Raw genomic sequence first — 25323 nt, 5'->3', positions numbered from 1 at the left:
GGACACAAGGTGACGTCGGTTATGGACATCGAGACAGTGCCTGTAAGCGAAGCCCGTAGGGCTCGGGTATTTTCTCGAACATGTTCCGAGGATGAGACAATTCGACTCCTGTAGAATATGGGTGTCTCGGTTGTGGCTTCAAGCTTCAGCAGCTGAAGGCCATCTCATCTGTTAGTGAACACTACCGGTTTCTAACGCAGCGGTCAAGGCTCTCCTCTATTGAGCTAAGCCTCCAAGTGCGAGGCAGACTTAATAGTCTCGCGCCATTAAGTCCTAGTCTTCCTCTCCCAAGCTGTGATGAAAAGTCTCGACAGTTACAACAGCGGTTGGTAAGACCGAGTCACTGGACATGACCCCTGCTGCACGTGGGGCCACGGGATGTGGGATGAAAAGAAGCCACAGCGGCTCGTGCGCTAGTCCCTGAGCTAGCAGCAGCTCCTGCGTCTTCCACCGCCCAATGCCATGTTGTAACGGCCTCCATCACGCGCCGTAGGGCTAAACTGTTAGCGGAGATGGTGGGCTAGACTCGCCAGGGGGAGAAGAGCAGGCTGGCTGATTTCCCCTTCTAGACGGAGTTTTTTTTTCAGGATCATCCTTGATGATATGGCTCGTGCAGGACGGAGTGACATTTAGACGGGATTTGCAGCGTTCGGGGCTGTTCTCGAGTGCATTTTCCCCTAATGTTTAATGCTCTGTGTAAGTTGGTTGGGAGCATCAATACCAACCCCTGACTGGACCACCCACCGCGTCTCATTTGCACCGTCAGGCAGCCTGCCCCCTTGGGTGGTGAGGGCGTCCGAGTTAGGATATTGCCGATCCGGGGTCCTTCCCTGCGCTGGATCGTCACTTTCTCGCTTTCTTCCGGATCGCCAATCGACTCCACGGGCTGCTCTGTCACTGTCACTCTGACTGTCGCTGTCACTCAAGCCTGACACCATCATGAGTCTCTTGCTGCGCCGCGGTTAGTGCTCGGTCTGACAAATAAAGCCCTTGCTCAGGCCGCGAAACCGTGGATTCTGTGAAGCAGGGGAAAGGGGACGCGTGGGCTTTTGTCGCTTTTCTTCTTTTCCCGCCTCCGGTGCCAGCCCTCTGCCTATAGTCTGACAATGGTTTCCACCACCAACCAACGCCGTCGTCGGGCGTGAACCCACTATTTGACGAATGGCTTCGGCTATCTTCTGGAAATGAACACTCTTCCATTTCTTATTTTGCGCTGTACTCTTCCAGTAGTTCGAATAGTTGGGAAATGATCGTCCCGACCAGCTGGGCCTTGGCGCAACACCATCTCTGCTCATTGACAGCGGATGTTTTCTCCCACCACACCGTCTCGCGCCAAAGTTGACCAAAGTCGACGGGTTACCCTGGGCGGTTAGGTGTCGACGTTCTGCCAAGCTTTACCCCTGGCCAGTCTTTATCTTTTTGGCTGCTGTTGGTAGACAGATTGAGTGCTTTTTTGATCCAGGCTCTCGCCCGCTCTGGTTTACACCCTGATCTCGTTGCTTCTTGTATCGATTTCTTTCAATAACCTTTCTTTTATTAGACTCGTGGCTGCCTCTCGAAATTTCTTCTCTTCCAGGCCCATTTTGCTCCCGTTTAACCTCGCTTCCCATAGCTTTGCTCTGAACTCGCAACCTCACCTCCGTTATCGCTTTCGGGTTTCAACTCGACCAACACTGCAGCATGGGCAATCACATAGCAACACCACTAACGACCTTCCAGGGTCGGTAATCCATGGGTCCCACGAGTTCCCAGGCACCTCTGGCTTCTGACAGGCTGACGTACGAGCTGGAATCTAAGCGATCACGCCAAGCCGGACGTAAACCGGCCTTTACATGTGCCCTGGCTCTAGGGTGGCATCTCTTCAACAAAACATCATGCAACCCCGAAGTCATCCTTGTCTTTAACTGGTGGACTTTTGCTGAGCAATTTGGCTTGCATCGATATCTCTAGATTTATTACCCGACATCCATTTACTGTTTGCTGTTTACTGTGGATGAATCCATCGGTGTGGTTACAGTTATCAATCTCATCTACGCCACAAGGATGAACGAAATGGCACTTGACTTGCAGAGCACGCACACAAAGGAAGAGGAAAAAATGGATCAGATCATTCTTTACAAGACTCTATGTTTTCATTACACTCATTTGCGCTAAGTACATTTAGACGCGCTCATCAAACGCCAGTCCTTTACCCAATGCTGCAGGTGCAGCAACGGCCCGATTCGGACGGATATCGTTGCCGACGTCTTGCCTCTAAGCAGTATCCAAGACGATGACCTCTGCATCGGCGCTTCCAATGCTCTCTACCGACAGCTTGTCGCCGGCGTTGACACCCTCAATAAAGGCGCCGTCGCCCTCCGAAAGCTCGGCATCCTCCCGGCCGTCAAGTCGGATCTTGGCGTTTCCTCCCTTGGTCATGGGCAAGTGCACATAGACCTTTCTCTTTGCCTCCTGGGTGGCCCCTCCTCCAACTGTCCACTCAAATGTCTTGCTGGGCTCGATGATGCCGGCAGACATGACAAAGTCAGCGTGGATGGGGATGGTGTCGGGGAGAACAGCCTCGGCGTCCTTTTCCTGCTGAACAGTTGCCTCTTCGCCTCCCTTGAGAGGGCTCAGGATGTTGACGAAGCCGAGTCTCTTGGACTCTTCGCTAAAGTGGCGGGTGTGGTATCGGGGAGTCAGGCCACGCTTCCAGGGGATGGCCCAGATCTGGAGGAAGTGAACGGTATCTGACTTGTGCTCGTTCATCTCCGAGTGAGCAATACCAGTTCCTCCAGTGGTGAACTGAACATCGCCACGGTGCATACGATAAAACTTGTCCGACTGGCCTCCCTCTTTGCCCTTGGCAAGCATTGAGTCTCGGTGTGTAAGCTCTCCACCGAGGATGTAGCTGAAGATCTCAAAGTCGCGGTGAGGATGCGTGGGGAAACCCGAGTTGGCCTTGACCCGGTCCTCGTTCAGGACGCGGAGAGAGCCAAAGTGAGAGAATCTTGGGTCATACCAGTCAGCGAAGGAGAAGCTGTGGTATGTGTTGAGCCAGCCATGGTCAGAGTGACCCCGGGTGCTGGAGCGGTGGGGGGTGATCTTGGCTTGGCGGAGAGACTTGGACATGTTCTTTGCGGTGTTGATCATTTGATTCTCAGAAAGAGTTGTGTTTGTAGAGGTGTTTGGGTAGATAATGTTTACAGTGAGTTGCTTGATGCTTGAGAGGTAATTTGCTGGTGAGTAGATGATGATGAGGATGGAAATTGTAGCTACGAAAACCGCAACCAAGGGACTGAAGCGAGACATATATAGACGATTTGGACGAACTCTCGAGAACGTGCCTGCAGGAGAATAAATTCAATTCACGATGATTGCCAACGCTGACGAGATATAGCTAAAGCATGTCGGCAGTCTAATCGACTTTGTCATTATTGTTCATCCTGTGTAAGCAGGCTTCGGATTGGTCAATTGGAGATCTTGGGAAGGTGTGGGGTAAGAGTTTGGGTGATTACTCAAGCTGACAAAAACCGATAAAGCGAAAGATTTGCTATCTAGTCCGTCACGTGATGACGATCAGCGAATCCGAGGTCCTTTAGATGTTCACGCAGCTGAAAGAAGGGAGACTTGGTTGAATAGCGTCAACTCTGATGCAGAGTCGTCAATGAACAGCGAACCAAATGTCAAGATCTAGGCTTTGAACAGAGATTATTGAAGTTATGTAAGTGTTCTTCATGTCCTATTTTTACCAACCTATTCTTCTAGGCTATGTTCTGTGGCTTGAGCCAAAGTCAGTTGGTGATTGGCCCAGCACCATGTTCCTCCCCAATCCTTGCTCGGCGCGCGTCACCTCTTTCAATCATCGCCATCCCAGCTTTGACTGCATCTTTTTGCATCTTGCGTCTGTCCCACCAACAGATTCACAGATTCATGGCCTGAGCTGAGTTGGTCTGAGCCGACGACGCTATTTTGTCATCTCCCGCTGCTCCGGTTCTTTCCTGGGCTGAGCCTGAGGCCTCATATCATTGCTACCCGCCCGCTTTGCTCAATGCTCTCAACCCAACTCAGCTTTCTTTGAGCCTCTACCATTGCCATTGATATCTTGGCCAAGGATCATTCGAAAACGACCGACGAAGATTCCAGACACTCATTCCCACAGGTCATGGACCGCTGGTAATAACACAACTTGACCGACAACCTGAGAAACATATCCATCATGGCTGCTGGTACGCTTCCCTGTCATGACCTCCATCATGCTTGCCCGCCATCCTATCCTACATTCTCGAATAGTATTCGTCGACCAATCTACATCCGCAGAGCCAATCACATTATTACTTGAATAGGAAACTAACTCTTCTGTTCAGTGCGCATATGTGTTTGCGGTGACGAGAGCACTGGGAAATCCAGCCTCATTGCCTCGCTGGTCAAAGATCAGTTCGTCTCCAATAGGATACAACCCGTCCTCCCCCAAATCACCATACCCCCAAGCATCGGAACTCCCGAAAATGTCTCAACTACGATCGTCGATACCTCTGCTCGTCCACAAGACCGAACCACTCTCCGTAAAGAGATTCGAAAATGCAATGTCATCCTCCTCGTCTATGCCGACCACTACAGCTACGAAAGGGTTGCCCTCTTTTGGATGCCTTATTTCCGATCACTTGGTGTCAATGTCCCTGTTGTTCTCTGTGCCAACAAGTCCGATCTTGCTGGGCAGGGAACAACACCCCAGGTGGTTGAGGAAGAAATGTTGCCTGTTATGGCCGAATTCCGCGAAATCGACTCTTGCATTCGTACCAGCGCCAGAGACCATCGCAATGTGAACGAAGTCTTCTTCCTCTGTCAAAAGGCTGTAACTCATCCAATCGCTCCCCTCTTCGATTACAAGGAGGGCCATCTTAAGCCTGCCTGTGTCAGTGCCTTGATGCGCATCTTCTACCTATGCGACAAGGATCAGGATGGATATCTCAACGAGCAGGAGATGCGAGACTTTCAAGCCCGCTGTTTCGACAAACCATTGACAGCAGACGACCTAGACAACATCAAGCTCAGTATCTCCAAGACATTACCCACTTCTGATCTGGAGAGGGGGATCGACCTGCCTGGCTTCTTGCAGCTGAACAAGCTGTATGCTGAGAAGGGACGCCACGAAACTATTTGGATCATCCTTCGGAAATACCACTATACCGACAGCCTGAGCCTGGAAGACAAGTTTATACGGCCAAAATTCGATGTCCCCGAGTATGCATCAGCTGAATTGAGTCCTGCGGGATATCGATTCTTTGTCGACCTATTCCTTCTCTTTGACAAGGATAACGATGGTGGTCTCAACGATCGAGAGCTTGAGGCCTTGTTCGCTCCAACTTCAGGCCTCCCAAGCTCATGGACAGATTCGTCTTTCCCCTCTTCGACAGTCAGGAATGAAGCTGGCCATATCACTCTCCAGGGATGGCTTGCCCAGTGGAGCATGACAACCTTTATTGAGCCCAAAACCACAATCGAGTACCTGGCCTATCTCGGTTTTGAGCCACCAAACCCCAAGGATCCAATCACTGCCGCATTGAAGATCACCAAGCCTCGCAAGAGGAGAAGACGCCCTGGCCGCGTTGAGCGCAACGTTGTATTGTGCTATGTCCTAGGCGCCTCAGGGGCAGGCAAATCTGCTCTGCTGGACTCTTTCCTCAACCGTCCCTTTGATGGTCTTTACCATCCCACTATCAAGCCCCGCCGAGCTGTCAACAGTGTTGAGCTCCCAGGCGGTAAGCAGGTCTATCTAATCCTCGAAGAGCTCGGGGAACTAGAACCCGCAATCCTAGAGAACCAGGCCAAGTTGGATGCCTGCGACCTCATCTGCTACGCCTACGACTCCTCGGACCCAGACTCGTTCTCGCATATTGTCAACTTGCGCTCCAAGTACCCACACCTAGATGAACTACCCTCCATCTACACTGCGCTCAAAGCCGACAAGGACAAGACCAACCAGCGGAGCGAACTCCAGCCAGATCAATACGCCTCTTCGCTCAGTATGAGCCTGCCATTGCACGTCAGTGTGACTTGGGGCAGCATCAGCGAACTCTTTGTCGCATATGCCGATGCAGCCACGAACCCGAGCACAGCGTTTCCCAAGAGCAACGAGGAGGGGCCAGACCGAACAAGTCTCTATGTGGCACTCGGAGCAACAGCTTGTGCTGGCGTTGCTGCGTTGATGATTTGGCGTCGTGCAACTAACGCTATTTGATGTACTTGTCCATCTTGGGAAACGAGATGCCGTGCAAAATAGAAGCTCGAACGAACACTTCGTTTGCCTGCCATGTTCTCAGGATAATATCAGTTTTGGATTGATGGCTCGGGAAGAGAGGGAAGGCCTCTATTATGACATGTTGAAATTCGCCATTCAGAAAGTAAGAAAGACTATGATACCCAGCTCCGTCGTTCTTTTAGCGTGGTAAATAAAGTTGTAATAAAACCGCCATGCTTTTGTTTACTTGTTCCGCTTGCTCTCGAGACCATTGCCGCCTATATCCGTGTGCTTCGTACCATGACTTGATGAGTTTACCCGCCGTCCCTGAGTATTAGACCTTGTAGAAACAGAAGCCAATGTAGAAACTGGCAGCCTCCATCTCCTCGTCCGAGACAAGCAGAGGGCCACCACCACGCTCACGAACCCCCATGCGCTCGCTCAGAGGACCCAGATCGGGGTCATCCTTCTCAGCCTCCCAGATCTCGGGGAACGTGCGGTGGAACTGCAACTCGAGGTTGTAGTCGTCGGCGAGAGCACGGAATGCCTCCCACGGGACGACATACTCGGGAACCTCCTCGACCGCTTCGTCCAGAAAGAAGTTATATTTCCAGCCAAAGGCGGGACGGAAGACGCCATCATCGGGTGTCTTGCCTGGGAAGCGCACGCGGTATATAGTGTTGCCCCATTCGGCAGTGGGTTCGGCTTCGCCCTCTTCCAGCTCGCCGTCTTCGGGTTCAGCAGCGGGAGGCGTCGTTGAACCATCAGCCTCCTTTTCCTTGGCCTCGCGCTTGGCAGCGGCCTGCTCATTGAACTTGCGGACACGCTCACCGAGCACGTCCGAGTTGGGGATGCAGCCGATGAATCGGCCTCCCTTCTTGAGGGCACCAGCGACGTTGCGTAGCATGTTCCGCGCGTTCTTCTCCGACTCAAAGGCGTAGTGCATGGAGAACATCATGCTGACGACATCAAAGCCCCGGCGGTTCATAGGTGAAGGGTCAAAGCCCACCTGTTGAATGATGTCGAGATTCTCGATGGACTCGCCGAAGCAGTCCTTGACGTGGAATCGCGCATCAAACAGACGAGCCGGTGGCCTTCGGTGACCTCCTCGTCCTCCGCGGCCTCCACGGCCGCTCAATGCTCTGTATCTTTCGCGAGCTTGGTCGATACTCACGTCGGCCGGGTCCAGGCCAACGTAGAGCTGAATGGGCTGAGGGGCTTGCTGCCACTTGTTCAAGTCGCCGCCCTTTCCGCAGCCCATGTCAAGCACGAGCAATTCTTTGCCGCTGGAGCGGCCCGCCTCGCGCGAACCAGGCGTGTGGTCCTCATCGGGCGAGTAGCGCTGAATGATGCAGCTCTTGATCCAGTTGTTAAACACGCGCAATCCCTTGATTTTGCTGTCTCTTGTTCTCCAGTCGCGCCCTCTCTCTGGAACATTGTTGTAATGCTGTCTCACGACATCGTTGATGCCCCGGATCCTGCTCTGTTCCTCCTCGGCAGCCTGCTGAGCAGCGGCTTGGCGCTCTCGGTCGATCTGACGCTGTCGGATGGCCTCTCGCTCGGCCTCTGAGATTCGCGCGCGCGCGCCGGGTCGCTTCTGCTTCCGCGGCTGATCGGATGGCGAGAGGGCGCGTCGCTTGGCGGGTTGAAGTTCTTTGGCGTTGTAGGGTTGGGGGAGATCGTCCTGGGGTTCATCGTTGGCAGGGCGCTTGCGATGGCCCCGGCCATCAGCGCCCCTGTGGCCAGAGTCTCCAGCCATTGTGGGGGTCTTGGTTTGGAAATTCCGGTTTGATTCGGAATATGGGGGGTTTGTAGTGTTGAAGAAGAAAAATCGGTTTTTTGGTGGTTGAAAGAGGGAGAAGAAGTGAGGTTGACTTTAGGTACAAGGCGCAACTCTCCTTTGGAGCATGCGGGCGCTCGGACCACCCGCTTGGTGCGCTCAATCATTTGCAAGTTGCCTACCCTATATCAGTAGCCTACTCTATCTGTAAGAGTATGTGCTCCAAACACCACGCCTATTGTCACGCAACTGATTGACTATGAGGGGAATTAGTCGCACATTTGTGTTTCAAGTTTAATGGGTGTTGTTATTTCTCGCATTGGATTACCCTCTTTACGAAATTACATTCTTAACTTTCAGACCATAAGGAGGTAAAGAGTAGTAACCATGGTTATAATTTTTCTAAAGCACTGTCTACATATTCACACAGAAGGGAATTCCATTGAGAAGAGAATGTTTATTAAGTGTTTATTAATACGCTATGTAGGTATATAACAAGTACGCTTGGGATACTACCCAAGGTAGATAGATGTAACTGTAAACGGTGAAATGCCGATCGATTACAACTAAACTGTTCCAAAGATTGAATCCTTGTTTTTTTCACTTTTGCTCCTCTCCGCCCTGCTGCTTGTTCTTCACGGTCCTCCACTCCATACCGAGAGCGGGCACCACCATGAAAGCAGATACGGCCACCACGACAATGAAGGCCTTTTGCAAGGCGTCGTTGTACACGACTAAAACTTCATGTAACTTGTTGGCCGGAACAAGGTCGGACAATGCTGTTGCCCCAGCCTCGAGAATCGCCTGAGTGTTGATACCACTAACTGCTTTGAGACCATCGGAAAGGTAGTTGACAAATATGGATTGTCCAATACAAATGAAAATAGCTCCGCCTAGAGACTGGGAGAAGAACATGAGAGAGATACCGATAGAGACGTCTGACTGAGACAGGACAGTCTGAGCGGCCATGCTAGGCTGTTGCATGCCCGTCCCAAGACCAAGACCAAAGAGGACCTGGTAGCCAATCCAGGCTGAGTGACCAGTGTTTATCTTGAAAGTGGTCATCAAGCCCGAGCCGACTGAAGTCAGGATGGTGGCGACGAACATCCAAGGGACATAGTATCCAGTACGGGTGATAATGGCCCCTGACATGATGGCTCCCACAACGAGAGATAGCACGAGAGGAATGGTGTCGATGCCAGATTGAATAGCTGATGTGCCCTTGATGGCCTGGAACCAGATCGGAAGCGTATAGAGGAGAGATATCATACCGCCTCCGATACACATGGCATAAACAATACCGCAGGCGACACTGCGCTGGCTGACGATGCGGGGAGGAGTAGTGGCATCCTCTTGACGCCAGATCTGAACGCCGATAAAAGCCAGGAGAAGGACACCGGCCACCACAAAGAGTGCAATAATTCGTCCGTCACTCCAGGGGTAGGAGGCACCGCCCCACTGGAGAGCGAGAATGAGGCAGACGATACCGGGGAGAAACAAGACGGTGCCGATAGGGTCCATGCGGATGAACTGTCTCTTGAGAGTCTCGGTATTTGTAACTTGGGGGACATGAAGAAACAGGAAGAGAACGGCGAGTACAGCGCCTCCGATAGGCAAGCTGTGAGAGATGTTAGCAATGCGTGAAAAATTGAAAGACAGTAGGGGTAAACTGACTTGATATAGAAACACCATCGCCAAGTGACATTGTCAGTGAATGCTCCGCCCATAAGGGGGCCGACAATGGAAGCAACACCAAAGATGGAGCCCATCATGCCGATATACATGGGCCTCTTTTCGAGCGGAAGGATCTGGGTGAGAATGACAGAAGATCCGGAAAAGATGCCCGCGGAACCCATGCCGGCAATGGCACGGCCGATGATGAAGGCGGTCGAGTTGGGGGCAGCACCGCATAGGGCGGAGCCAACCTCGAAGATGACGACGGCGGCGATGAAGATGAGCTTTGTCGAGTAGAAGGTGTAGATGCGGCCCCAGAGGAGTTGGGTTGCGCTGCTGGTGATGAGGTAGGCGCTGGCGTACCAACTGATGTCGTCGAGGGCGTGGAACTCTGTCGAGATGCGAGGAACTGCGGTTCCAATGATGGTGCGGTCCTTAGGCATGATTAGCTCATGAATGAAATCTGAGGAAGCGGGATATTCTCACCAGAGCAACGAGAAACATGGTTGCATAGAGGGCGGCGAGAATTAGGGCAAGTTTCCCCCCTGAGATGAATGCTTGGTCGTTGGCTGAAGTCTCGGGCTCAGTTTTGGGGTCAGTTGGCCCATCTTCAAGTCTGATGGCTTCTTCTGATTGCCTCTGTAGGCTCTGCTGTGTATCGGCAGCCATGTTGGTTAAAGTTGTTGTAAGTAATTTTAGTTGTTTTTATCGTTGCAAGTAGTTATTGAGGATGGTGAGCTGATGAGACCTCTTGAACCCGTCGAGGGGCAGCATGTATTTATGGGCTTCCATGATGGCGACTGAAATTTGATATGCATGAAAGGATTCTTTAACTAACACTTGATTCTCGACCAAATTCTATGGGATGATGTGAGGCTCAAGTCGGACACGGTCGGCGTCGGGGTTGAAGACAGTACTATACGAACTCTGATTGGCTGGATGAACGAGCACCGGGACCGAACTGAGGCTAGATACCCGAACGGGGATTGGGTTTTGCGTGTGGCCTTTGGTTATCGTTGAGCACTCGGCCGGGTATGAATCGGAGGACGGAGAAGGGGATCTTGATGATAGAATAATCATATTCAAACCCGATGATGGATTTCCATGGTGTGTTATTGCAAATCGGGTTTGGTGAGTGCCCGGGTGGTGGATTCTACTATGGCTAAGAAGCATCATAGATGCGGTTTAATGGCCGGGCTTGCATATAATCAATTGAGCTTTGACTAGGTATTATTTAAATTTATCTAGAACTTTCGACCTCGAGTTGATGAATTTTGACGAGGTATAGGTCAAGTTGAGCATGAAGCTTTCAAGCTCTCATCCACTGCCGCAAACGGTACGTACCCCAGTCCATCGAGCTTGATCCAGACCAATATAATTGTAGCGGGGTTTATGCAACAACTAGCTACTTGAGACGCCGCAATCGCGACCGTTTGGGCGCATGAGCTCGGGGCTTTGCACTTTTCTTGTCTCACGCCGATTATACATCCTCGAACCAAAACGATGAACTGAACCAGACATACGCGTCGCGGGATCAATCATGTCCGCTGGAAAAGGCTTATCCGAGTTCCCCGACCTGGAGGCTAAGCTCCAGAAACCAACCAAGCAGTCCGCCTTCGAGAGACAGAAAGCCGAAGCCGAAGCCAAGCGACAACGAGAGGCAGCCGAAACCGCCGCCGTATATGATGAATTTGTAAAGAGCTTCGACCGCGATGACGATTACGACGGTCATGGTTCTCACAGCTCTTCGGGGCCGTCGCGCCCGCGTCCTGGCTTTGGAGGGCCCCCTCCTCCCGGATCTGGCGCTGGAAGGCGACATTTTGGGACGTCGGGACTGAAGAGCGGACCGGGGAGCCTTGGTCCTCCTCCATCTTCGTTCGGTAAGAAGCGATCGTTCCAGGATTTTGCGCGGCCACCGCGGGAGAAGGGGATCTTGGCCTACGAGGAAGGTTCCGGCCCTGGAAGCAGCGCGCTATCCGCATCGAGGGCGTTTAACACGAGCGACGATGAAGACACGGGCGACGCGACGAATCGGGCGGAAGAGAGGGCCGTAGCAAAGCCTACACTACGACTGTCCAGCATGCCACCTGGAACCTCACCGGCGATGATCAAGGCGATGATCCCGGAGAACCTGACGGTTGAGCATGTCAAAATTGTGCCTCCGGCTGGCTCTGGGAACTCGGAGCGGAAACACACTGTCTCTATTGTGACTTTATCACAGGATACACCCGCAAACGAGATCGATGCCGCCGTCAATACTTTGCAAAACCGCTACTTGGGGTACGGATACTACCTCTCCCTCCACCGTCATCTCTCCTCAGCCGTGGCAACCTCAGCTGCCCTGCCCACTCTTGGATCGTCATCTTCTGCTTCACAACCGTTCGGGGCGAAACCGGTAGAGCAACCTCCAGGGCCACACACCGCACCGGCGCAGCATGGCTTCCACCGGGGCTTTGCGCCTCCTACATCATACGGCGCTCCTGGAGCGGGTGTGAACCGGGCCAACCTTTTACACGTTCCGGTGAAACCACCGCAGGATGTGAGAACCATCCAGTTGATAAGCAAGGTCATAGAGGGAGTCCTCGAGCACGGACCAGAGTATGAGGCACTGCTCATGTCACGACCTGAGGTTCAACGGGAGGAGAAGTGGGCATGGATTTGGGATGCCAGGAGTCAGGGAGGTATATGGTATCGGTGGAGGTTATGGGAAGTCATCACAGGATCTCAGCAGTCACAGAAAAAGGCGAGATATGTGCCTCTTTTCGACGGTACCCACGCATGGAAGGCGCCGGAGAAGAACCTGAGTTACGAGTACACGACAAAACTTGACGAGTTCGTTTCTGACTCGGAGTACAACTCATCAGACGAAGAGGACTTTGATGAGGAGAACAAGCGAGAAAACCCGGAGGGAGAGTCAGAGAACACATTTCTCAACCCACTTGAGAAGGCCAAGCTCACTCACCTTCTCGCTCGATTACCTACGACAATAGGCAGGTTGAGGAAGGGCGACGTTGCAAGAGTGACGACCTTTGCGATCACGCATGCCAGTCGCGGAGTTGATGAGGTCGTGGACCTGATCGTATCCAATGTCGAGAAGCCTTTCGCCTTGACAGGGGCAAATCCGGACAGGAAGCCTGATACTAAAGAGACACAGCCAGCCATAGGTTCGGAAGAGGCGCCTAGTAACGAGGGTCCCGACATTAGCGCTGCCAGTCTGGTGGCCTTGTATGTCATCAGCGATATCTTGTCGTCGTCCTCGACAAGCGGGGTGCGTCACGCCTGGCGGTTCCGACAACTTTTCGAGACGGGGCTTAAAGACCGCAAGATCTTTGAGACTCTCGGACTTATGGCTGAGCGGCTTAAATGGGGCCGTCTCCGTGCTGAGAAGTGGAAGCGAAGCATCAACCTGGTTCTCAATCTCTGGGAGGGCTGGTGTGTGTTCCCGGCCGAAAGCCAGGAGCTGTTTGTGCGCAGTTTTGAGAACCCTCCATCATTGAGCACTGTCGACAAGGATGATACCGAGGAGGAGAAGAAGGGCAAGTGGAAGGCAGTGGAGGCGCAACAAGGTGAAAAGGAACGAGCATTGCCCATTTCTGCCGAGGAAGTAGATGTCCCTGGCGAGCCAATCGACGAAGACGACATCGCTGGAGAGCCGGTAGAAGAGGATGACGTCGAGGGAGAACCGATACAAGAAGATGACATCGATGGGGAGCCCATCAACGAGGACGACATAGAAGGCGAGCCTATTGAGGAGGATGATGTGATAGGAGAGCCGATGGAAGAGGATGAGGCTGGGGGAACAGCACCGCCGCCAGCACCTCCTCCGCCGCCGCCCATTGTCGAGGAATCAAAACCCAAAGAAGAGCCAGCGCGCGTTGGAGGGCCGCCTAGGAAGCGGATGAGGGCCGTGGATATGTTTGCGGATTCAGACGACTCTGACAAGGCCTCTTGAAGGATGAAGGGGATGGACGGGAGACAGGCAGCCCGAGAAGGTGTCAACATGAGACTTGCGAGTTGGTATTAATATACAACCAAGGTTACACCTTTCTCCCCCACCCTAAAAGCACATACGAGTGCTCAGCGCCCTAGTCGAGTGGTTTACTCTTCCTTACTTCCGCTCCTATAAACTCTCAGACTCTCTCTTCTATCTCTTGGGCAGTCGAGGAGCTTGTGGAGTTCTATCAAGCCATCCGGGATAATAGGCCCCACAAGCTCCTCGACTGCCCAATAGATGAGCATCGTGCGGGGGGTACATACGGTACATACTGGTACCTAGTGGAGAAACCTGACTAATAGACTAACCAATCAAAGTTCAAGACAGATTTTCGTCTTGTTTTTAATATTACCACGGAGAGGGTATCCCTACCTACGCAAGGATGTGGGGCGGCTGTTGAGCTACCGACCAATCAGGGAAACCCCGGCTAGATATCACGTGTTTCCGGGAATGTGATGCGACGCGGGTTGAAACCGAAAGCAGAGCGAAAGAGACGTCTTCCGCAAACCTAAAAACCACTCTTTTTTTTCAGTTCTATCGGCCTGGCTGAGAGGTTTATAAACAAGGTTACTCCTTTCCCTCCCACCCTAAAAGCACATGCTGGTGCTCAGCGTGCGTCCTGGTTAAGTGGTCTCTTCTTCAATTCCGCTCCTTTAAACTCTCTCTTCTTTCCGCATACCTAAATCCACCTCTGACCAGGCGCCACCTACAAACCGCCCACCTATGAATCTCTCTTTTTTGTTATTTCTCTTTTCGCTTGAATCTTGTTGTTTGGCCAAAACTTGTCATATCACCTGTCCTTGTATTGCCCTTGAAGACTCGACTCGAGCAAAGAGGAAGATGAAGATGGCCTCCTCTAAAAGACAAAATACCGGTTTTTCATATGGGAAAAATAAAAGTCCCGTCTATCCTACCATAGAATTTCGACCCTAAGACGGCGTTCGTCTATTGACCAATAATCTCTGGGCTGGTTGATGCCATCGTGAGATGGCGCAATTCAACGGTCTGTGAGCCCTTAGCGAGGCCGAGTGGTTTAGAGCTTAACTTGGTTGGCGCTTGACGTCAGAAACAACTGGGGAAAATGTTGACAAGAAGATAATGGATTTGAACGGAAGATATTCTCTCTTATCGCACCAGTTTGGGAAGCTTAGGTAGCTCGTGTAAGCTTGTTGAAAGGACTTACAGTAGCTGTTCACGATACGTTTGTTACGTTGCAGTAACTGTGCCCAGCTGCAACAGTGGATAGCACGATAGACATGGTTCCATGTGGCGGGTTCTATGACCCAACGAGGTAATAGTTCCCAGTGGCTGATAAAGCTTAGTGCACATGGCGTGGTGTCTCCACGGATATCTCGACAGGGCTTCTTCACGGGACAATGCTTTATTGTTCCTCGAGCAAAGACGTATTCTGTGTTCGTTGCTACCTACCTAAGAGACGAGGCTGTGCCGGAGAAAGCAGGTCTATTGAGACATGTGATATGTAGTAGATCGGCAGTCAAAGTAGCCGGAGGCATGGATGGGATGGGATGAGATGACATGCGCTGGGATCTTACGGGAGACTGACATGGATGGGATGGAAGAGGAAATGTGACGGAGATGGGAGAGCACAGTCAAGCATTACACATCTCGGAGAGCCGTGCTTACAAGAGGAAGCAACGCCGTTGGTCCATCCAGAGTTGGCGAAGTTGCACGGGACGGACAAGGCGTCCCACGGATCTAGTGGATCTCATCGTACTGGATCAAGCCTGAACTAGCCCGCGGACCGTGCCTCTCTTTGTAGTTGGGCACGGAAATATCTACTCGTGTAATTAGCCAAGCCAACCATGGAGGCGAATAACGTCGAAAAGACATGGATAAAGAAAGCAAGAGGAGAAATCGGTACTGTTTGGGGAGGCTCTAGTAGTGGAGGAGGAGCTGCTTCGGATCCATCCTTGGATGGCGGGTGGTGGTGTTGATGCGCCCACGGCGTTCGGCCAATGGAAACTTGCTCACTCGGCCGGGTTGTGCTGGAGAAAGTGCGGTTCCATGAGTGGAGAGAGAGAAAGCGAGAAAACAAGACCGACAGCTCAAAGGGACGAGAAAAGGATGGCTTTGATCTTTATGTGAGGATAATGTGAGATTTTGGACCCCTTTCTTGTCTGTGTCGCTGCCCGTGCTTGAGGATGATGTGAGATAGAGCACGCCGGCCGGCCGAGGTCGATCCCGATGCCCCGGCCGTACCGCCTCCGTCTCGGCGGCCGGAGGTTGGGCCACCTTCTTGGAGGGAGACGGGGCCGAGCTGAGCGCTGTGACACCCCATGGTTTAGCCATCTCCAAGGCCTGGATTCTCCCCAGGTTGTCGGCAGCCCTCAGCCGTGTGGTAAAATATTCCCCGAGTCAAGAAAAGAGTGTTTCCATCGTACGACGACAATAACACCTTGACCATCATGACTCGGCCCTGATACCTTTTTCCCCGGGTCATGAGAAGCAGACACTTTAAGGGCCCTGCCGCTGAAGGTGTGTGTGTGAACGATGGTGAATGTGCGAGCCAAGTGCCTAGCTGGGTTTAGGCGAGTCTTGGGGCGCGCTTGCTGCTGTAGACCCCCCGCATAGTGGGGGGCGGATGCCTGCTTGTGCTAGCAACCCTTTGGACTTTTTGGAGGCTTGTGCTTGTCGTTCCTTCCCTCTCGTTCACGGCGCGCGCGCAGACGGCGCCTGGCTGCTGCTGCTGACTTGGGGTCCCTGGAGACTGGTCGTGGGCCTGGATCGCACCTGCTTGCTTTACCTTTCCGCTTCGCTTCCATCCAACAACCGACATCTTGAAAGGGAGGCAAAAAAAGAGAGAGATTTCTCCTTTAGACACCCCTGTTCTATTGTTTACTTGGTCCTCTTTCAATTCTCTGCGCTTGCGCTTCTTGAATTGCCTCGTTGCTTCGATTTCCGACCCTCGTCGCTCCTGCCGCTACGACTCACCCATCCGCCACAGAACTCGAGTCCCGGTCTCCCGCTGTCCCTCGCTCGTCGCGCAAGCTCCCGAACCCCCTCATCTCGCCCTCGAGTACCGCCGAGATACCGACGACTCCTCGCCTTGTGTTCCTCTGCCTTGATGTCGATTCGGGCGGGATTTGCGCTCTTCTCCTAGGCCTCGAGGTGAGGCTCTGAGTCCGTCACAGTACCTAGTCGAAGCCGACCGTCTTGCTCCACCTCTCGTCACCCGTTGCACAGGTCTCCCGACCACAAACTCGCTATGCCTCTCATCAACGGCCAGAAGATGGCCTGGTAAGTCTCTTCGCCCTGCCCGACATACCTCGATTGACCCCTGTTCATGTAAATGCACCTTTGCGCAATTGACTGACTGTTCTAGCGAGCCATGCATCCGCGGCCATCGCTCGACCAAATGTACTCACGCGAACGAGCGATTGATGGTGCCTGTTCGCAAACCAGGCCGTCCCCTGAGTACTTGTCCTCACCCGGCATCTCGTCCATGCTCCTGTGGCAGAGTCACAGCCGCCATCCCCAAGAAGCAGCCATGTCGCTGTGGTTCCAACAAAAGCGCCGAATCGCCCACTGGGAAGCCCGAGAATGGCGACTCGGCAAGCGAATCGACATCTCAAAGTCCTTCCAGCAAGACGACAAGTTCAAGTTACCGAGTGCAGAAGACGAGCTCCAGGAGCAGTGCATCTAGTCGGCGACCATCTGTTGACCCAGCTGCGCTCCAGAGGATGGACCCCGGCATGCTTAATATCATGCCTGCCTATGACGGCATATCTCAGAAACCCGCTGCACCCCTTCCCGAGATGTCTCCCTATGGAGCCATGGGTATGACACCGGCGGAAAGCCCATTTGGGCCGGTCATGTACCCCATGTTTCAACCACATATGCTGCCTCCCATGATGAGCTCGGATGGCTCTAAACCGGTCATGGCTTCCCATGGCGTTTCCATGGCGACTCCACATATACCGGAAGAAACGAGGGAACCTGTGGTGAAGGGCGGTTCGTGTTGCGGCGGTGGTAACGCTGATGATGATTCCGCTGTCCCTAGCACACTTCCTTCGATGCCGAGTCCTCCGACCAAGACGAAACCCAAGAGTTGTTGTTCGTCCAGCATCAACTCTCCTAAACCGGACCAAAAGCCAGACACGGTGCCTACATCCGACGTTTCAACACCGAATGGCATGGTCATGTCGCCTTTCCCACCGACACCTATTATGATGCCGAACGGCATGTATGCTTACTATCCTCAACCCACTGTTTTCACCTACCCGCCACAGTACGGCTCCTACTTGCAGCCTTTGCAACCCGAGCAGTGGAGGCAGGTCATGGCATCGATGACGTTTGCGGGCCAAGGTGGTATGCCGTCTCCCTACGGCATGCCATATCCTCCTCCAGGAACCCCTCATTCTGCCGCAGGCACTTCTCACCAGTGCAGCTGTGGCGCATCTTGCCAGTGTATCGGATGTGCGGCCCACCCATACAACGAAGCAACACAGAATTACGTTCGATCTGCGTGGCAGAGCATGATGGACGATCCTCAACGGACACAGACCCACAGCAGCGCCGGTTATACTCCCGTCAACGGACACGGAAACGGTGAGATCCCGACAACGAACGGCTCGGGTGCAACAACGGTGCCTGCTGTCGGACCTGCTGAAGGGACGGTATCGCCAGTTGCACCACAAACACCATCCGAGGCGGCTTCAGGGGTCAGCGAGGAACAGGCTCTATCGGCCAACGACTTCTTTTTCGTCAGTTATCCTTTTGGAGACTCGTGTGCCGGCGAGCAAGCGAGCTGCCCTTGCGGAGATGATTGCCAATGCCTCGGCTGCGTGATACACAACAATTCCGAGGTGATGGCAGAAGGGGTTGCTGAAGCATAGGAGCGGCGCCTATCTTGACCTGGGCCATCGAAATAAAGGATGTACGACCCGTATTTGCTGGGAGAAAGGGAAAGTTGCAGAAAGATGAAGGAGAACGAAGACGGATGTTAAAGGAACTTGGTTTGGAAGCCCGTGATTCAATGATACCCCTAGACTTTTGGGATGATGAAGAAAGAAAGTCGCTGAGCGACCAAAAAGGACAGAAGAGACAGAACTTGGTAGCAGAAGCCGATAGAGAAAATATTCAGAAACTCCCCCTTAAGCCTGTTAATGGTGTTTGCGCCTTGAGTTCTGATGGCAAGAATGAAGCCAAATTGAAGAAAAGCGGGGCGCACTGTGTCCGCCATGTTCTAGACTCCAAAATCTCGTGCTTGACGAACTTAGAGCCTCTTTGTCAACACTCTGTACTCTTGACGCATTGTTCCTGAGAGCCCTATATCTAGGTATCATCAACCTTTGGGCGTGAAAAAGATAAAAAGAAACATCGCCGTTATTCTGGAAAAGACTTGGGATGGATCATCGGAGTCGAATCCGCGAAAGGTCGCCGCGTCGCGAACATGGCTCTCGCGACAGACGAGACAGAAGAAGCCGAGACTCGCGCTCACGCTCTCGGTCACCAGCTCATAAGCGCGCAAAGACATCATCCTCGCGCCATGAAAGACACTCGACAGAGCCAAGTGGCCACCACTCATCGTCCAGACATCGACACCGGGAACATGCGAGCCGCGCACCGGTGACGCTCCCGTTTGACGCGAGACAGCTATCCAAGGGGGATCTGAACGCGTTTAGGCCGCTGTTTGCCGACTACCTTGATCTCCAGAAGCAGAAGGATATTGAGGAGATGGATGAGCGCGAGATCAGGGGGAGGTGGAAGAGTTTCATTGGGAAGTGGAATCGGGGGGAGTTGGCTGAAGGATGGTATGATCCTGAGATGTTTGCTCAGATTACTGCCCAGGATCAAGGTGCTCCTCGCGCTAGTCACTCGACTGCGAGAAGAGATGAAAGAGAGGAGAGAGTGGATGATAATGCCAAGGGGAGGGACGATAACAGCGAAGAAGACGACGACGACTATGGTCCTACCCTCCCAACATCGGATAACACACGCCGCTCTGGGCCAGGAATACCCACGCTTCAGGATCTCTCCCTCCGCGCTGAACTCGCAGCGGAAGACAAACAAGCCTCCATCTCAGACCTCCACGCGGCACGCAAAGCCGACAGAGCAACCCAGCGCGAACGTCTCGACGAGCTCGTCCCCCGCGCAGAGCCAGGAACACGCGAACGAATGCTCGAGAAGCGCGCAGCCGTGTCCGAAAAGATGCGCTCGTTCCGCGACAAGAGCCCCGGTGCCATGGAGGCGAGCAGCGAGCGCGAGCTCATGGGGGGAGGAGACTCGCTCGAGGAGTACAAGCAGGCTAAGCAGCGTGAGCAGCGGCGCAAGACGGAGAGGGAGATTCGCAGGGAGGAGATTGAGCGCGCAAAGAGGGAGGAGATTGAGGAGAAGAGGAGGGCTTGGAGGGAGAGGGAGGAGGGGACGATTGGGATGTTGAAGGAGTTGGCGCGGCAGCGTTTTGGATAGGGAGAAGGGAAGGGAAAGGGTTGGAGAGGCGTCTATTTTCCAGATGGGTTTACAGTGTTGCTTGGTGGTTCATGACATAGTTTATGAGGGTGTTGGGCATTATTGATATTATCTGGAGTCGGCGGTTCGAGTCAGAGAGTCAGAGGTGGATTTTTCATTTCCATGGCGCACGCACTGTGGGAGCGCACATTCGGCCCACTCTGGTCAAAACTCTTTCACGACATCAAACACCAAACTATTCAGTCCATGATACAAGAGTTTCTTGGGCAAGATTCAAACTGGAAGACGCAGGCATCGACGATAAACGGTTGCTGCAAAGTTAACAACACTCGAGTCACATCGACTGTACCTTATCTCACGCCACCAAAAAGACTCACTACACTTTTACATCTTGGGCATCCATCACTCGGATACAGTCGAACCCTCACATCATAATGGCCAACGAGGTGGACTATGGCTTCGACGGCCTCATGGACGATCCGGAGGATTACTACCCCCCTACGCCGCCGCCTACGTCCCAAGTTTTCACAATGCAGAACGGCAAGCCCATAACGCTGCATCTCGTCGGTGCCAGCCCAACAGAGGCTCACCATCTCTGGAACGGTGCAAAGATGATCGCCGACTTCTTCGAGGATGATCCTACTCGCGTCCGTAACAAGACGGTCCTCGAGCTAGGAGCCGCTGCTGGTTTGCCCAGTCTGGTTGCTGCCATCCTCGGCGCTCGCAAGGTCGTCGTGACTGATTTCCCGGACCCGGACATCATCAAGATCATGCAGAAAAACATCGACGAGTGTGATGAGACGGTCGAGCCCAAGGGACACATCGCTGATGTCGTCGATGCTGCTGGGTTCGTCTGGGGCGCTGATCCCATTCCTCTACTCGCTCACCTCAACCCAACCCAGCCAGAAGAACCCAAAGAACGGTTCGACATTCTCATCCTGGCAGATCTTCTCTTTCGACACAGCGAGCATGGTGCTCTAATCAAGACGATCCGAGAGACAATGCGGAAATCGCGCGATAGCGTTGCCTATGTCTTTTTCACATCGTATCGACCATGGAAGAAGGAGGCTGATGAGCGCTTCTTCGATATCGCGCGTGAGCAGGGCTTTGAGGTGGAACAGATTGCCGAGCGCCGCCTGGATAAGCCGCTGTTCGAGAACGACCCTGGTGACCTGGAGGTGCAGAAGACGGTGAGGGGATTTGCTGTCAAGTGGTCTGCCGAGGCGTGTAGTTGAAGAGTCAGAATCAGACGAGGTTGAAACAAAGCAATGGGCCATGAGCTCGGGCACTTTTGATAATGAGCGACGATGATGATGACTATCTAGGTTAGCAACTTGAAGTGAGATCCGACACTTTGAGGTTCACATGTGTGTGCTGTACCGGTTCAAACCGTTGGTTACTGTCTCCTCAGCTGCTACGTTACAGCACTTATCTCCTCCACTCTGCTCTACAGTGTGCGAGGCAGGCGAGTGAGATGCAGCAAGTCGTGAGCGAATATGGTGGTAGTCTTCCCCACATCTCATGGGTTCTTGCATACACAAGATGACACAAAAAAAGCCGTGTCCCCGAGCTTTAGAAACAGTCGACACCGCATCTGCAATTACCCACGGACACAGCAAGGGTCCTCATCGTCCGATAAACCCCAGATCTCATCACTCTGGTCATAGCTCTCCCCCTTGGACCGAGCTACTGCTGCTGCTGCTCCTCCTGCAAGCCACGAGGCGAGGCTCAGAGATTTGCCCTATATCATCGGCCCGCGGGTCTCAGACAGACAGTCACCTCCAACGTACGAAACCAACCCCACATTGGTAGCCGGCGCGTAATCCATCATGCCAGCCTCGCCATATCTTGACCAACTGAACCAGGATGGCTTCGTCGTCATCAAGTCCATTGTCGACAAGGACAAGCTTGACGCTCTGCGCGAGGCCAGCACCAAGGCCGCCGACTTGGCGCGCGGCGGGGGATGGCCGCACGTCCGGACCGTGGGCAAGCAGTTCCCCCCGTGGGATGCCAGCCAGGCTCGCGAGCACGGAATCTGGGGCGTCCAGCACCTTATGAAGCCCGACCTACCAGGTCACGAGCTCTTCACCGAGCTGTACTTTTCCGACGCCGTCATCGGAATCGTCAGGCAGCTGCTCCAGTGCGAGGATGACCAGCTCATCATGGAGCTCTTCAACATGCTGGTGAGACCCGACAAGGACTTTGAGTTGAGGTGGCATCGCGATGACATCCCGGCCGAGGCTATGCCCCAAGAGGAGATGGAGCGGCTTGGGAAGCACGCGTATCACGCCCAGTACAACTTTGCCCTGTGGGAGGATGATTCCCTGATCGTCGTGCCCGGCTCTCACAGGCGCGCCAGGACAGACGTCGAGCGGGACGCCGATCCCTTTGCCAAGTCACTGCCAGGCCAGCTTATCGTCAAATTACAGCCTGGCGACATTGTCTTTTACAACAACAACATCCTGCACCGTGGCGTATATAGCAGCAGTAAAGAACGCATGACACTACACGGTTCCGTGGGACATGTACAGGGCAGCACTCTGCGGGCGAGAAACGTCTTGCAGCACGGGGTTGGCAGCTGGGTCGACAAGTGTGCCTTTGGGCCGCTCGAGGACGCCCAGAGGCGGAGGGCAGAGGGCATGAGACAACGCCTGGTCCGCCTGGGCAGCGAGAGCGGTCAGGTTGGTTTCTCGCTTCAGGGTTGAGACCCCCAATGTCCAATGTCCAAGGCCCAAGACCCAAGGAGGACAAGAGGGAAACGTTTTGATGTCATATCTGGCTTGGTGCCTGAACAAAATGGCGGGTCTGGGCATAAAGATTGGTGCCGAGAGGGGTGCGGTACAACTCCCGCAACGGGTCTCGTCTCGGGCGAATGAGGCAGCCGAGAATGCTCGAGGGGATCTGATTCGCGACCTCGATGCTGATTCCCCCTGCTGATGCTGGCCCTTGAGAGCCCGCATGTGCTTCAGCGATAGGTAATACACATGTACCGTTAATGTGAGATCAAGCTGGCCTGGCCTATACAGTAGCCCTGCCCCCTCTCAGCCGCCAGGTCTCCCCGTCGGATTGCCAATGATAGGTCAGCAACCGAAAGATCTGACTGACCATCGAGTTGATTCCGTCCTGTGCTTTGGCCCTGGCTGAATGCGGCACAAGTGGCATGGTGGCCGAGGTAGATAGTCTATCATGTCCCGGACAACAAACCGAGATCCCGAGCCTTTGACGAACAACCCCTCCGGCACAACCTCAACAACAACGGTGAGACGATTTGACAACCGGGGCAATCTGGGGATGCCAACTCAACCCCCCCACATCCCAATTACCCCGGGATCGGATGTCATCTCGTCGGAATCATCTGGGGACCCCAGATTTGAAGACGTGGAGCTTGAAACCTTGAGCAAGCCAGCAACCTCTTGATCGCAGGACACGTGCATTGACGTGATAATAACGGACCGGAGACGAAGCCGGTGGTTGGACGCTCGGAAGTGAAGTCGTTGGGGGAAATTGTTACACGGCGGGTGTTTGTTGCGGGATAAGCGAGTCATTCTGGTAACCCGTGTATTCATGACCAGAAGAATTGCCCCGAGAACAGTGCCTATCCGTCGGCTCCATTCCGGCATGAGAGAGAGGGGTGGGCTCGGCTTACACTGAGGACGACCCCATGGGGAGATGAAGCCTTGCACCTGGAACGCGGGGCAGGTAGAGCTTCAGCCGTGCTAGTGGTGCCGTCCATGGAGGATGGCCCTTGTCACCATCATCTTCAGTGGCCATGTTTGGTGCAGGGCAGGACCGCATTAGGGTCCCAAGAGGATAGAACGCTCGCACCCTCGCTGCATCGTCTCCTCGCGCGCCATGCCCGCCGGCGAGGAGACGATGAGCTCATACGATGCAGAGACTCATGGTTGAGCCCGAGATGCCTGCAAGACCAGTCCGGGGGCCAGATCCAAAATCTACCCCACACGCACCGACCATGGGGGTCTCCGCACCTCCACAACCATGGACAACCATGGACAACCGCTTGACAAGGGTCACTGCGCTCGCCTGGCCCGTCCGTCAGCGAACACTTTTATTTCCCACTTCTGTTGAATCCGGAAGGTTTTGCCTCCATGAGATGTCTTAAGCGAACCCTGGACGAACCTAAAACTCCATGGCCATGGCTCGCCGAACTGAGACCAGATTGAGATGGGTAAACATTCGACCACTCGGTACTGTACGCCAGACAAGAGCCGTCCACACTGCGCCTGTAGCCGTGCCCGACTAAACGAGGCTGTCTGGAGCCTGGCAACCTCTGTCTGGACTACGTCGTTGATTCAACAAAGTCGCTACAAGAGGCCCCCAACATAAAGGCAAGCATCAGAAGGCGGCCGTTGACAGGGACCCTGGACCTTGGCGTGGAGGCTGACTGCCGCCGTTTCTAGTGGTGGTGTTGCAGTTGCGTGGAGGCGAGGGAGGGCGCAGGCGCAGGTGGAGGCAGAGACAGAGGCGAGCATATGGAGGAGCTGGAGTCTTGTCTTGTACTTGTCGCTCAAGGTGTTTGCCTTCTGGCCGGATGCGAGCATGGCCTGTCTGCCTGTATCGGACACCGACAAAGCAAATTGTCATCATCTTGGGGGGGACGAGAGATCTTGGCCCATCCCTTGATACCCCAGCTGCCTCAGATATCCTCCTGAGTTCTGACCGCTGAAAGGGGGAAACATGGGAGGTTGACGTTGTAGAGTGTCTACCTTGAGTCTTTCTCTCTCCTTGGTCCTCATGACGATGATTCTCAATGTGTTTACTTGACGAAAGTGCCAACATGAGTGTCTTGCCCTCAGACCGTCTTCGTTTCCCTTGACCCTTGTGTCTTTTCATACTGCATCCATCGTTGACGGGCTAGTCCATGTCCATGGCGTTGCTTTGCTCATGCTCCTTTGCTCCGCATCGGACTCACCCCCGCTTTCCACTCACTCTCAGCGAAAAGCGGCTTGCATTCCCATCTTCCGGGCATCCACATGGCGGCAAAGTCTCGAGGCAACGGCGCAAAGAGCGGCTGTGGGGAGGGAATGGAACTTGGCGTGATTGGGCAGGGAAGTTGTGAAAGTTGTTGATGTTTAAGCTGCACGGGAGGATGAGGTTGCAAACAGTTTCACTTGTCCAAGTGTATGTGAAGCAGGGGGTTGAATAAGAGAGACGATAATGCAAGGAAGACGACGACGATCAGGAAACGAAGATGCCATGGCTTGA

The 25323-nt window shown here is 53.6% G+C and overlaps 8 protein-coding genes across 8 annotated transcripts; 5 read left to right on the top strand and 3 right to left on the bottom strand.

The window, feature by feature from the left end:
- Positions 1–2253: 2253 nt before the first annotated feature.
- Positions 2254–3111, bottom strand: NECHADRAFT_77818 (uncharacterized protein; the record flags this gene model as incomplete). The annotated part of the gene is made up of 1 exon (XM_003052581.1): positions 2254–3111. The coding sequence occupies one exon, from the start codon at positions 3109–3111 to the stop codon at positions 2254–2256; it is 858 nt and encodes a 285-aa protein (XP_003052627.1).
- A 1087-nt stretch (positions 3112–4198) lies between these two features.
- NECHADRAFT_77817 (uncharacterized protein) lies at positions 4199–6220 on the top strand (the record flags this gene model as incomplete). Its single annotated transcript, XM_003053087.1, has 2 exons — positions 4199–4208; positions 4347–6220. 2 exons carry the CDS (start codon positions 4199–4201, stop codon positions 6218–6220), a joined length of 1884 nt encoding a protein of 627 aa, XP_003053133.1.
- Positions 6221–6554: 334 nt separating this feature from the next.
- NECHADRAFT_35705 (uncharacterized protein) lies at positions 6555–7979 on the bottom strand (the record flags this gene model as incomplete). Its single annotated transcript, XM_003052580.1, has 1 exon — positions 6555–7979. One exon carries the CDS (start codon positions 7977–7979, stop codon positions 6555–6557), a length of 1425 nt encoding a protein of 474 aa, XP_003052626.1.
- A 621-nt stretch (positions 7980–8600) lies between these two features.
- Positions 8601–10343, bottom strand: NECHADRAFT_36043 (uncharacterized protein; the record flags this gene model as incomplete). The annotated part of the gene is made up of 3 exons (XM_003052579.1): positions 8601–9618; positions 9675–10108; positions 10161–10343. The coding sequence occupies 3 exons, from the start codon at positions 10341–10343 to the stop codon at positions 8601–8603; spliced, it is 1635 nt and encodes a 544-aa protein (XP_003052625.1).
- An 871-nt stretch (positions 10344–11214) lies between these two features.
- On the top strand, positions 11215–14002 carry NECHADRAFT_67410 (uncharacterized protein; the record flags this gene model as incomplete). Its single annotated transcript, XM_003053086.1, has 1 exon — positions 11215–14002. One exon carries the CDS (start codon positions 11215–11217, stop codon positions 13624–13626), a length of 2412 nt encoding a protein of 803 aa, XP_003053132.1. The 3' UTR covers positions 13627–14002.
- Positions 14003–16894: 2892 nt separating this feature from the next.
- NECHADRAFT_91927 (uncharacterized protein) lies at positions 16895–18524 on the top strand (the record flags this gene model as incomplete). Its single annotated transcript, XM_003053085.1, has 2 exons — positions 16895–16926; positions 17012–18524. The coding sequence occupies 2 exons, from the start codon at positions 16895–16897 to the stop codon at positions 18522–18524; spliced, it is 1545 nt and encodes a 514-aa protein (XP_003053131.1).
- A 511-nt stretch (positions 18525–19035) lies between these two features.
- On the top strand, positions 19036–20100 carry NECHADRAFT_35844 (uncharacterized protein; the record flags this gene model as incomplete). Its single annotated transcript, XM_003053084.1, has 1 exon — positions 19036–20100. One exon carries the CDS (start codon positions 19036–19038, stop codon positions 20098–20100), a length of 1065 nt encoding a protein of 354 aa, XP_003053130.1.
- Positions 20101–20352: 252 nt separating this feature from the next.
- NECHADRAFT_103780 (uncharacterized protein) lies at positions 20353–22805 on the top strand (the record flags this gene model as incomplete). Its single annotated transcript, XM_003053083.1, has 3 exons — positions 20353–21325; positions 21717–21886; positions 21937–22805. The coding sequence occupies exons 1-3, from the start codon at positions 20535–20537 to the stop codon at positions 22803–22805; spliced, it is 1830 nt and encodes a 609-aa protein (XP_003053129.1). The 5' UTR covers positions 20353–20534.
- Positions 22806–25323: the final 2518 nt, after the last annotated feature.

The sequence above is a fragment of the Fusarium vanettenii genome (genome assembly GCF_000151355.1).
Source record: "Fusarium vanettenii 77-13-4 chromosome 3 genomic scaffold NECHAsca_2_chr3_3_0, whole genome shotgun sequence".
In the NCBI taxonomy this organism is placed as follows: Eukaryota; Fungi; Ascomycota; class Sordariomycetes; order Hypocreales; family Nectriaceae; genus Fusarium; species Fusarium vanettenii.
This window is presented reverse-complemented; position numbering and strand designations above follow the sequence as displayed.